The sequence below is a fragment of the Sinocyclocheilus anshuiensis genome, unplaced genomic scaffold, assembly GCF_001515605.1.
Source record: "Sinocyclocheilus anshuiensis isolate Anshui unplaced genomic scaffold, SAMN03320099.WGS_v1.1 scaffold183, whole genome shotgun sequence".
Taxonomy (NCBI): Eukaryota; Metazoa; Chordata; class Actinopteri; order Cypriniformes; family Cyprinidae; genus Sinocyclocheilus; species Sinocyclocheilus anshuiensis.
The window spans coordinates 4,041,813-4,054,606 of record NW_015548309.1 but is presented as its reverse complement, the minus strand read 5'-3'; the positions used below and the strand labels follow the sequence as shown (position 1 = coordinate 4,054,606).

Here is a 12,794-nt window from a genome sequence, read left to right as displayed (position 1 = left end):
TATATATATATATATATATATATATATATATATATATATATATGTGTATGTATGTATACACCACACACACACACACACACATGTTGGCATATGTGGTTTATGGGGACTTTCCATAGGCATAATGGTTTTAAGGCACAGGCTTTTTCAGAATTATTGTGCAGTCTTCGATGTCACATGATACTTCAGAAATCATAATATACTGATTTAGTTTTTAAAGAAAAATTAATCATTATTATTATCAATGTCGAAAAACGTCATTTTTGCTGCTTAATATTTTTTGCAGAAACCATGATATACTACCATTCAAAAATTTGGGATAATAAGTTGTCGGAATAATATGTAAAAAAAACAAAAATTAAACAAAGAGACATTAAATTGATCAAAAATGAAAGTAAAAACATGTATAATATTGCAAAATATTTCTATTTCAAATAAATGTTGTTCTTTTGAACCGTCTATTCATCAAAAAACATTAAGTGCAGTTTCCACAAAAACATTTTATCAGAAAAAAACGATAATAATAAGAACCATTATTAATAATTGAGCACCAATATTAACTGAGCAGCAAATCAGCATATTAGAATGATTTCTGGAGGATCATGTGGCACTGAAGACTGGAGTAATGATGCTGAAAATTCAGCTTTGATTACAGGAATAAATTACATTTTAAAATATATTCAAATAGAAAACAGTTATTTTAAACTGTAATAATATTTCACAATATTAGAGCTTTTACTGGATTTATGATCAAATAAATGCAGCGTTGGTGAGCAGAAGAGACTTATATTTTAAAAATCATAATTATTATTAATCATAATTATACTTTTGACCAGTAGTGTATTATTTATGCATATGCATGTATAACACTGATCAGCTTTACGTGTCTCATTTGTGGTTCAAAGGCTAGTTGCACACCTGCTCTGGGACATTTCCTTACCATCGGCTGGGTGTTTCGATTGCTGAAACCACATCCATTCTTAGTAAGTATATACCCATTTCATTTTCAGGCATATTTGCATGAATCCACATGATTAGATTCCACATCAGAACGAATGTTTGGACGTATGTCCTGCTCGCTCTTTCGCAGCTCCCGTTTGTGGGCTATCAGGCCCAGCAGGTGGTTCTGCTTCTCTCAGGTCCCCAGGATCCGCTCAGCCCGTCTCAGGCGGTTCTTCTGTACCAGCGCTGCCGTGTTTTGTTAGCCTGTCTGCAGCACAGCACCTGTTTGAGCAAATATATCAGGACGGGATTCAAGGAGGAGTTCAGGTTCCTCATGAGGTTCAAATAATTGCAAGGCTAAGGCAGAGCTGTCATATTTTTGATTATAATATCCTCTGTTTTTATAGGTACTATGTGAAGACGTCAGGGCTGGAGGACAAACTGCCCCATCACTACCCCATCAGTCAGCCTGCCCAGCGCCTTCTTTCCCAGCTCCTCAGTCTCGTTCTCCAGAAACCTTGAGCTCTGGCTCTTTTTCTTTCTGTTCCTCTGGCATTGAATTTCTTGTTTCTGCAGACAGACGTGGGAATATGCCTTTGGATGAATATGCTGCACTTTCAGATTGAATTCAAGTCTTGTATTGTGTCTTACTGTGTGTTGAACAGAGACTGCGGGATTTTACTCTGTTTAGCATATCGCCTTTGTCTACTCTACACTCAGGATTATTATCACTGTAATATGTGTTACATGTCAAACATCACAGAACAGATGATATATTGAACTATTTATTAAATATGAATATACATTAAATAGACTGATATCAAATTGCACTTTTCAGTTAACAAATTCAGGTTTGGCATGTCACTCTTATATGAGACTGATCACAGTATTATGATATGAATACATTTACTGTAGCTTAAGCCACTGGTACAGATGCACTTGCTTATTTTGGTTGGTTTTTGTTTGGATGCACTTTTTCTCTGTGAGACTGTACTGATTTTCAGGAACTCTATGTACCTCAAGGCCTCAAATTAAACATAACAAATATTTTAAATAAACATTTGTGTGTCTGTGAGATTTTTATAAACCTAATTGTTGAATGGGTGTTTTTGTATATGCAATCAATAAACTGCAAGTGTATATAAATGCAGCATTTGCAGTGCACACACACACACATAAATTGACACAATTACAGCTTGACTGGAAATGACTTGATGAAAATATTAAGTGATATTTACCCTGTTTTTGTGTGTCAAGGTGAGTTTCTGATGCAAAAGCCCTTAAGGTGATCAAAAATAAAAATGCCATAAAACTTAATAATAGACAACTATGACTTACAAAGAAAGCCCTAGACCTTTAATTTTATTTATTTATTTGATTTTGTATATCTATTTTATACACCTGACCCTGCTGTCAAAATGCAAGGAGTTTATTTACTTGCCAAGTCCAATCCAACAAACTATGATTTGATATAAATTATTTTAACACAATACATTTTGTGGTTTGTCTTTATTTACCTTATTGTTTAGATCAAAATCATTTCAAATATGTAATAATAAATATTTTTTTATGGATTTTCATATTTTTTATTGAAAATTTGGGGCAATAAAACTGTTCATTTGTAATGTGACATTCATAAACAGATATGTATGACCTTCATATAGCAAAGAGTCTATACACGCAATATAAACAACTTTTTTTAGAATTCCCACAGCTGAAGGCACGTGCTGTATGTATAACTGAAGAAAATCGCGATTTTCTGATTATGACAGGAGTAACGTTACAGAACGGGAACGGACGCTCGGTCGCTTTTGTTGCTACTGGGGAATGTTTTCCAAAGCGCACCGGAAACAGCGTGGGGTTGCTGAGCATCAAGACCTTCTGAACTTGTAAATCGAAGTTAATCTTTGCATTTGTCTTCTAAATAAACTGCGAAGACCATATAGATTATAAATCGTAGCTGTAACGCGCACAATCACTATTACACGCGTCTTCTAAACGTGATTAGTTGATGTAACGTTAAGTGAATGGCGGGAGATTATCGTGTTTCGTCATAAGTAGTTATAGAACAAATCTTAAATAACTAATTAAATATTCAATATGACACTTTAATGAACTATACATGAACGTGAGATAATAACATTGAATCATCTATTGAAAAAAAGTTCATTTTGAGATGTTAACATGTTTTAACTACCTCTTGGCAGTCTTTATAAGTTAGATGGTTAAGAATAAAGCAAATAGTCTATTTTTCAACTTTACTTTTCTGTAATTCTTTTCATATTTATTTATTTAGTCATTTAGCAGACGCTTTTATCCAAAACAAATAAGGACAACAGAAGCAATCAATTGTAGTATTAAAACAACTAAAAACAGATCCAAGACTATAAAAAAACTATATATTATGCATATATTACTCTGATAAGGTCATTTTCTTTTATAGTGTGAATGACCTGTCGGCAAACGTCTTCCTCATCATCCTCAGAGTAGAGAAGATGTTGAGAAATGCCTCCGCACAGGTAACCAAACAACATGCAGAAGTGTTGCATGAATTATTATAGGCTGACTGTTTTTATTCTGTCCTCACAGATACTTAAACAGTTCGTCCGACACAGGACTACAGATGCAAGTCTGATCTTGGAGAGATGTGAGCGTCTGTCAGTCATTGTATGCACTGGCTTTTGTGTGACATGTTTGATAATGTCCTTCATCATCTTCACAGCTATTAACCGGGTGCAGCTTCTTGGGCGAGTGGGACAGGACCCCGTCATGAGGCAGGTGGAGGGCAGAAACCCCGTCACCATCTTCTCCATGGCAACAAACGAGATGTGGCGGTCCGGGGAGGGAGAACCAACAAGTACAAGTGAGAACAATCTGTGTACTACTCCCATCATATTTTTGCAATGGAGAAGCGCCCATTTAAATTTTATTGGACTCCATTTTTTTTTAATTATATTTGTTTTCATGTTTTTGTTTTAATGTTTTATTTTTTATATAGATAATTTTATTTGACTTTATTATATATATACTTTTTTTGGTATACAGAATGTTTAGGATTTATCCTTGTGAAGGGTGTAAAAATAGATCCTTTTTGTTTTAATTGGCTAAATATTATTATGTAATTAATAATGTTATTTTTGTGGTTACTTATTGTTTTTTATATTTTGTTTTCTGCATAAATGAAAATAAAAATAGCATTAAAAAAAAAAGTATCTGTGTTCTCCTTGAACATATGATACATGATTAAAAGTAAGTTGTTAAACTAAGAGATAATGTTAAAGTATGTGGGTGACAAACTAATTCTAGATTTTCCAATATGCTTTTACAGAAATTAAAATTGTTTACGATTTTTTTTTTTTTTACCCCACTGAAAATTGTCATCTTGGTGCAAATATTTGGTCAAAAAAATCGTTTTTTTTTCCCTGAAAAATTTTCCTTATTCAAACATCTTAATAACTATGAAATTTGTTTTTTATTTTTTGCAGGAGATGTCAGCCAGAAAACAACATGGCACAGAATTTCAGTATTCAAACCAGGCCTCAGAGATGTGGCGTATCAGTATGTAAAGAAAGGGTATGTTCCATATTATGTTTTGGAGCCATTTATAGATATATAAAAAAACATGCTGCAGTTAACCTAGAATCAACCTTATTTTCAGGTCTCGGATTCTTGTGGAAGGAAAGCTCGACTATGGAGAGTACATGGATAAAAACAACGTCCGGCGACAGGCAACAACTATCATCTCAGGTCAGACTTCACCACAGACTATACATGTCTTAACTGCTTATGTTTTGCATTTGCTTTAATAGTTCAAATTTACCAAGTATCATTTCTCTTTCCTCAGATAATATTGTGTTTTTAAGTGAAAATCTGCGAGACCAGTAATGAAGACGCCTTCCCAGACTTTAGGAACCAAAAGAAGATATTTTATATAGTGTTACTCTGCTCACTGACATTAAACTCTGTGTATCATTGTGTCTGGCCTTCACTGTCACACATAGACATAAGAAGTCATGTTGTTTGTATGATTGTCATGCTGTCTTTCCCTGACTGGATCAGACTCTGTGTATAAGCAGAAATGCGAAATTTCCCTTTTTTTTGGACTTCAAAGCATCATATTTGAAGTTATGTCTAACCAAATCACTTCCAGTTTGTTGTAATGTCATACTAATGTTCATGAATAAATGTAATACTTTGTCAGTAAAGGATTTGTTATGAATGTTACTTAAAATGTACACGATTTGTAAAACACCTGGTTTCAGAAACTTGTCAAGAGTTAGCTTTTGAAACCGAGAGAACAGTAGTTTCATTTCTTCCTTTTGTTTTTCACTCGTTTCCATTTGTTTGTGCGCATTTTACCCATCGTGTTAGTCGTTCAGTTGCATTTTTGAATCAGTTTTTCTTAGCCTCCAGAATATGCACTTTTAAATGAGAGTAAGCTCACTTTTTCATGGTATTTAACCACAGCAAAAATCTATTGACAGAAATATGAGTTAAGGCGGTGCAGAGTTTGGTACTCTTGGCTTTACACGGTTTGTTACGAGATAATGCGGAGTCACCTTTAATTGGAGCAATTTCACGTCCATCATACGATAGCGATCTCCTATTGGTCAGACGGGCTGTCGGTCTTCCGTGAATTTCGTGCGCTTTAAACGTAACAGCTAATCTGATTGGTCGCCGCACGGATTCAAGGGGCGGGGCATATGATCGAAAAGTTTAGCATTTTAAGGCACATTTATGCGTAGTGTTTACAAACACCATAGCAAAATATAAACTCCTTGAAAAGCGCATATGATCATATTTGCTTGGAAACGTCTGAAACGTTTCCTGAAAGTATCACAGTCCACAAACAGTCCTTTGTAAACAAATTTCGCAACTCCCATCATTTCCCCGCCCCCGAATTCGGATTCCTGCTCGCCTGCCTGAGAGAAGAGAGAAGGGGCGACATTTCTCAAGGAAGCTGAGAGGAAAGTTCCGACAACACTGGCGACAGACGCGCAACATATACCCAACTTTGCGCTGACAGTACAAAATTCACTCCGAATAGCGATCTGACGAGTTATTTGACGGATACGCTGACAAATAGTCGTTTGTGGAGTCTCGGAAGCGACGCTGCGCGTGACGCTTTACTACAGACGCAGATCAAGCAATGGAAATAATGGATAGCGGGGACACGTTTTTACAATGGGACAAAAATCTCAGCGAACTGTCCGAAGCCGGGGATAGCGACATTTTATACAGCACTGTAAGTAGGAATCTTCTTATAATGCCGTGGCACCATTGCCATCTGAACTTAAACCGTCATCGCATGTTTTGATGTGTTGCAACTAGTGTCAGATCATCCAGAATGCATTTAAATGCCTCTAAACGTAATCATTGCCTACATTTAGATATAAAAAGCTTTTATTTGACTTGGTCGTGCACAGAGACGCTCTGTCAGATTACTAGGGTTCCACTTGGCTCCAAGGGATAAAGTTCAGATGGTGCAGTCATCCAGTGATTGTATCATGCTTACGCAGTGCCACACAAAGCAATGCAGATAAGTTTAGCCCATTTGGTTAAAGTCAGAATATAGTGAAGAGCTGTTGCAGGTTATGTAATAATAGGTTTGTGTTCCAACTTCTGCTCAAAGGGGCCTCTACTTGCTGACTAATTAGGGGGTTCACTGTTGTGTAGTTGGTGCATTACCCGTGTACTTTTTTGTACAACAGAGACTTTTGGTTAAAATGTACGTGAATGCATAAGGTAGAGTGTATTTTTGGTCTCATGCTTGTAACCATTTTTAAGTCCTTTTTTTCCCTTATGCTTAATGCCATATTTACACTGCAAAGGTGGCACGGACGTGCTTCTGAAGTGGCATTTAGGTGTCTTTACACACAGACTGTTTAATGCTGCTCAGAGGTGGAATGAATGCATTTACACAGATACAGATATAGCTCTATGCTTTGATACTAGGGCCTGAATGCTGTTTAAAATGCAGCATTGCAAGTCACACCGCAGAACTTGTCTCCTAAATGTATGATCCTCATAGATGAATGGCACATCGAGTGAAGTTCATTCCAGATGTGTGGTACACTTTACGAGTGGTTTCTAAGCTGAGATCCCAATTAAATTACCGGACACGGCACGTAACGCCTTTCCAGACAGCATCAAAGCCAGCGTTGGAGGTGCAGCAGTTTGGTGTGTCTGGGATTCATAACCCGACAGTATCAGGGCGGTAACTTACACTTCCAGGAGAACTATATATGCATTGTGAAGGTTGTGAACGGTTCATATTCTCCTTCACCTTTAGAGCAGAATGGGGTCTTTGTTTAAGGGCCCCATCGGCCCCCTCTGAACACACACGCTCCCCCACCTCATGGGTCTGTATGTGCCGGTTCTCCTCACTTTTACTTTCACTTTTTTTTTTGTTGACATGGTTTGTTGACATGGAATTCCACACAACAATGCAAACTGTTCTCAGTTGGAGAGAATATAGCTTGCTTTGTGGGTTCAGCCTGTTGCATATGCATGTTGCATCTAGACCGTTTTCCTTCTGCATTATGATTCAACTGCATTGCCATTGCATGCCGGTTGACTTTCAAAATTGAGTTTGTGTTCTAAACTTAAGGCATTCCAGGTGAATAAGGGTAAAATTTAACCAGTAGAGATCTTCATACTTCCCCAGTTGACTGTTTACATTAAGAAATGCAAACATATTTAGTATTACAAGTTTTCTTAAAAGTAGTATTACATTAAATATGCATACATTTCCAGAACAAAAATTTGAAGATTGCATAAAGACAGGTTTAAAATTATTTTTGTTGATATGTTAAAGTTTTTGTTTTGTTTTTACACAGGGGATTTTTGATATTTCTGTTTTTATCATTATCAGAAAATGCTGTCAACAGCTAGAAAAAAGTAAATTTTTTACCATGTTTTAGCAACAAAATGTTTAAAATCAGGCAAACGATGTATGAACTAACCCTCTGAATATAAATGGGAATAAAACTGTAAAGTTTATGTATGTAAGTGCTACTGAAGTCGATATTTCTGGCTTGTAATTAATATCTACAGATGCAAATTGCATATACAGATAAACTGCGTCAAAATAAAGTGTATTTTGTTTGTTTTCTTTCAACTAGTCTGAAACAACACGTTATAAAAAGCCAAACAGTGCAAAATCTCAATGGAAAAAAAACTTTTTTTTCCTGTAGTGTCTTGACTTAATGCATATCTGGAAAAAACAATCTTATTTAAGAAATGCAAACATGCCCTTTTTATGACTTAATAGGCCTAGTAATTGTCTTCTGTAACCGACATTTGCGATTATGTGTTCATTCATAGTCAAATTTCTATTGGGAAGAACTTGTGTAGAGGGTGTGTGTTCGTACCTTCCTGTATAACAGGCTTTTTTTGCCACTTACTCTTTAACTAAAGTGTCAGCTGTCATATTTCGTGTGATTTAAACCAGTAAAAATAACCCAAGGCTCATTCCCTGCTTTAGGACGGGGGTTAAGGAGATGCTGAGGGGAGCAGTTGGGCCGTCATGCTCAGCATTTCTTAGTGCTGATAATCACACTGACACGATTAGCCTGCACAGCACATTATCTCATGCAAACCGGGGCCTTGTGGCAACCAGATGTACTTTCCTGACCCGTTGCGGAAACCAGAGTAAATATGAGGAAAAGCATGCGCTTCTGCACTTACCTCTACATTAGTACTTCAGTCATAAGCCTTCAGCTGTAGTAGTGCATTGCTTGCATATCTTCTGTATCAGCTGATCTCATTAGTCCAGCTGATGGTTTGATGTTATGATCAGCTGATAACACATTCAGGTCAATGACAGGATCCTTGTTTAGGGAAGCAGGGATTCATAGAAACAACATGCATAGAAATCAATCAGCCTGATCTATTGCTGCTCAAAAACGACCAGCATACAAAAAATGTCTCATTATGTTATATTATTACCAAATATTGGATTTAATCTTTTTATCAACTTGTCTTCTCTCAGTTAGCACAGGTTTTGTGTTTCTTTTTTCGAACTGATTGATTTTAGGCCTCATTGAGTTTTTAAGTGAACATTGCCAAAATTAGGTGCATAAGCAAAGGATCAATGAGGCCTATCAGTTCAAATACAAAACCTGTGCTAATTGAAAGAAAACCCAGAAGATTGAATCTGAAATTTGGTGATAATATAGCATAATGAGATTTTGGTCATTTTTGACCCAGAACACCAAATTAGATAAAGGATTTCCAGTACAGAACAAGGGTTAAAGCATCAAGAAATTATATTTTAAAAGCTCTTTTCTGTTAGCTGTGGTACCATTGTCTGCATTAAAGCTAGATGGTTGAAATCTGACAACAGTGGTTTTCCTGAGAACTAGGCTGGGTGATATGTCGGTTTATATTGTACCACATTAGAAATGTGTCAGCTGTTAGAGAGTTTGTTATACCGGTTGCACTGCAGAACATCTTTATATTATTTACACATGACAGCCATACAGAAACATAGATTAATGTGAGAATAATTCTTGCCCCAAACAAGTCAAAACAAACGTGTTATTAAGGGGTGTAGTGTGACGCAGAGTTTAGTTGTTTATTGTAATGGCAAATTTGCTGCGTTAATATACAACTGATGTGTGTTGACAAGTTGGCGTATATATCAAATCACCTTCAAATGTGTCTCATCAAATCATCAAATTTAGAAATTGTTGCTAGTTTTAATCTTTTAATAACTGTTTTTTTACATTTATGTCAGACTTTATCTTTTTGTTATGCATTAAATTAAGTTGTAAAGTGTTTCAATTATTGTTTAACATATTAACAAGCTAAATTCCTCCATGAATAACATTGATAAACTGCTAAGATTTAAAATGACTCATACATTTTTGCATTTTTAAAGGAAGTGTGAAAACAATATAAAAATAATTATTAAAATAAAAGTTTCATTGTTTGAAATAAATGTTAACCAAAATGAATATAAATATAAAACTATAAAATACTTTATTTCAGCCACATTTTTCATTTTGAGTTGTATACAACAACAAAAAAAACTAAAAATGACAAAAAAAAACTAAACTAAATTACTACAACTTACTAGAATTAAAATGTACATGGAAAATATAAAATAAAAACTGTTTCAAAATAGTAATAAAAATGATACTAAAATAACGTTTTAAATTATGATATAAATTACAAGAATAAATTATTCTAAGTTATTATAAAAAATGTGTACAGAAAGAAATTACCTAGCAACAATGCAAAACATCCTAGCAACCGCATAACAGCGTACTAAAATAGCAAATAGCAAAAAAAAAAAAAAAAGTCTACATGTAGATGATTTGTGTGATGATTCATATCAGGTCAGTTTATCAACAGCATCCTGGTCCTTAAAATGTGTGTGGTCAGTGCACAGCGTGTCAGGATGGACTGATCTTGTGTTCCTGAGCTCTCTGACATTTTGCTATCATTGGTCACTCAGGAATCACGTGGTATTCTGATGACTCAAGCTTTAGCGGAGAGCTCTTATGGGACGGGAGGGGGCGAGTCTGTTGGCAGGTGGTTGGTAAACCCTCTGTGCTCAGTGTGTTTGGCATGAGCGGCCCGTCTTATCCACTCTGCTCTCTGTGGGATGGGTGGACACAGACTCGGCCTGTTCTCCGAGAGGGCAGGGCTTTCGTACGTCGTTCTTGCAGGCTGCATCATTCTGCGACGCACATTCTTGCTCTCTTGCTCTGAATAGATGGTTTGTATGAGCTGCAACTTGAGCCTGAACCTTGGCTGAGCGCACACACATTCATTACTCATTACCGGGTCTCATTTTCTTCATCATGATCTTGTGGTTTCACTCGGCCTTGTCTGGCCTGTCATTCTAAGTGCCCCTAGGAGGCTGATCTTCCTTTGAGTCAAACAATGTATTTTTGGCGGTGTTGTAAGTTGTAATGGAGGTGCTGCGATGCAGGTTATTAGCTTCGAGAGTATAACCTTGCATGAGAAACTCTTTTTTTTTTTTCTGTGACAACAAAGCCACTGATTTTGTTAGTGAGCTGCGAGTTTGACTTTGTAAGCACAGTGTTCCCCCCCCTCATTTATATATATATAATATTATAAATAAAATAATCGAATATATATTATGGTAGCATATATTATATGTATTATTTTTATATATTATATTTTAAAATATTAAATATCAAAAATATATACTTATATTTTATTTTGAAAGTGAATAAATTAATAAATAATATAAATAAATAAATAATTTTGTTTTATTTTTAAAGTAAATAAAACAAACATTGAATTACATGTTACAAGAAAAATACTTTACTACTTTTTTAGTTAATAAGTTTGTAATTATTTTTGAAATTTATTAGCAATTTCAATGTGCCACATTGTTATTTAAACAAATGTTTAATACAGTTTTAATACATTTACATTTAATAAATAAACCATGTAAAATTTGTTTTGGAAAATCCAGTAAATTAAATACTTAACAAATAAAAAGTGCATCATCTCATTTAATGTGATATGATACAAACAATCAGATATTTAGTCTGACATAAGTGCACAAAAACGGCTTCAAAACTGAATTACAGAATTCTCATTGTGCTCAGTGTTTCTCCTGTTTGTCAGCACTGTTTCATCTGGCTTTAAACTAGTTTAAATCACCGAGTCATTTGTGTTTTTCTCTGAATTCAAGCTTTTCACACTGGATGTTATCGTTTTATCGCCCAGCCCTAGTTTTGCCCATTAATTTCTGTGCAAATGGATAGCATGTTATAGCGGTGTACATGGCTAATTTATGCCATTGCTACTTGTGTATTGGACATGCAGGGTGTCTTTCACTCCATTCAGTCTGAGTTTTCCTGTTCCTCCCCTGAAAGAGCAAACAGATTGGTGATCAAGTGTTTCCAATCAATCTAGATTTGATTTATTTGTTATCCGCCGTCACTGCATGTTTATGTCCAGCACCCTTTAAGGTCACTATTGGCCAGATGTTGATTCCAGTGGAGCCGTTTCCTGGAGCTCCAGAATCACCAAACTCTCACTGTAGTTTCAGCACATCACTGTCGGCGGGGGGAAGGGAGGATGGGACGGCCCCGAAGCTCCAGGATGTGTTCAGTCATGTTGTGAATTTGCAGCACAGTTGCTATTAAAGGGATAGTTCACCCAAAAATGATCATTTGCTGTTAATTTACTCACCCTTAGGACATCCAAGATGTAGATGAGTTTGTTTCTTCAGTACAAAAGTAAAGAAGATTTTTAGCTGAAGCTGTGATTCTTGGTGAGTCATAAAATACGGCGGTTGTCACTTATATATTAAAGCATTTACAGGCAACACAAATTTAATACTTGTGGCTCCTGACAATATATTGAGGTCTTATTAAAGTGAAATCAGAGCAAACAGTCGCTCACGAATCACTCTTTTGAACCAGTTTAGTGCTTCTTTGTTCTCAAACACGTGTAGTAGTGTTGTCACGGTACCAAAATTTCAGTATTCGGTACCAATACCAGTGAAAATCCACGGTTCTCGGTACCAATTTCGGTACCAAAGCAAAACACAAAAACATGCTAATTGAACAACATTTTTATTAATAACGTTAAACAAAAATTAAATGTACAAAACCAATGCCATTCTTTATACTTATTTAAAATTATTTCAAGTTTTTCCACAAGTAATAAAAGTATGAAAAAAGTCAACAAGTTTCACCCAAAAGTTTAGTCATAGTTCTGCTGCCACTGAAAAACATCTGTAAACTGTTGTCTGTTTTAGGGTTTGCTGGTGTGTTTCAGGATCTTCCTCAGTCTGCAGCTGTAAAAGGAAAATATAATATACTTCAGTAAAGCAATGGGCTGAGTCTGACCAAATGCAACAT

The 12,794-nt window shown here is 35.6% G+C and overlaps 3 protein-coding genes across 5 annotated transcripts in view; all 3 read left to right on the top strand.

Annotated features, from left to right (window-relative positions):
• The window catches only part of LOC107656394 (uncharacterized protein C12orf56-like), a 13,189-nt gene extending 11,228 nt beyond the window's left edge, over positions 1 to 1,961 (top strand). For all 3 annotated transcript variants that reach the window (XM_016444249.1, XM_016444248.1, XM_016444247.1), the window contains 3 exons: positions 903 to 980; positions 1,088 to 1,266; positions 1,347 to 1,961. In XM_016444249.1, the coding sequence (XP_016299735.1) occupies positions 903 to 980; positions 1,088 to 1,266; positions 1,347 to 1,461 (372 nt within the window). In that variant the 3' untranslated portion in view covers positions 1,462 to 1,961. The remainder of the gene's footprint in view (positions 1 to 902; positions 981 to 1,087; positions 1,267 to 1,346) is intronic.
• A 759-nt stretch (positions 1,962 to 2,720) lies between these two features.
• Positions 2,721 to 5,144, top strand: LOC107656434 (single-stranded DNA-binding protein, mitochondrial-like). Its single transcript, XM_016444302.1, has 7 exons — positions 2,721 to 2,828; positions 3,383 to 3,458; positions 3,529 to 3,586; positions 3,662 to 3,802; positions 4,425 to 4,512; positions 4,598 to 4,686; positions 4,784 to 5,144. The coding sequence occupies exons 1-7, from the start codon at positions 2,767 to 2,769 to the stop codon at positions 4,822 to 4,824; spliced, it is 555 nt and encodes a 184-aa protein (XP_016299788.1). The 5' UTR covers positions 2,721 to 2,766; the 3' UTR covers positions 4,825 to 5,144.
• Positions 5,145 to 5,693: 549 nt separating this feature from the next.
• The window catches only part of LOC107656406 (cyclic AMP-responsive element-binding protein 3-like protein 2), a 17,897-nt gene continuing 10,796 nt past the window's right edge, over positions 5,694 to 12,794 (top strand). The window contains exon 1 of the mRNA XM_016444265.1: positions 5,694 to 6,184. Coding sequence (XP_016299751.1) covers positions 6,089 to 6,184 — 96 coding nt within the window. The 5' untranslated portion in view covers positions 5,694 to 6,088. The remainder of the gene's footprint in view (positions 6,185 to 12,794) is intronic.

Bases quoted from the DNA above. Each gene is read 5' to 3' on its own strand.
- LOC107656434 (XM_016444302.1), top strand. From the start codon at position 2,767: ATGTTTTCCAAAGCGCACCGGAAACAGCGTGGGGTTGCTGAGCATCAA. The intron at 3,587-3,661 runs GTGAGCGTCTGT...TCATCTTCACAG, and splicing joins AAGTCTGATCTTGGAGAGAT to CTATTAACCGGGTGCAGCTT. The intron at 3,803-4,424 runs GTGAGAACAATC...TATTTTTTGCAG, and splicing joins GGGAGAACCAACAAGTACAA to GAGATGTCAGCCAGAAAACA.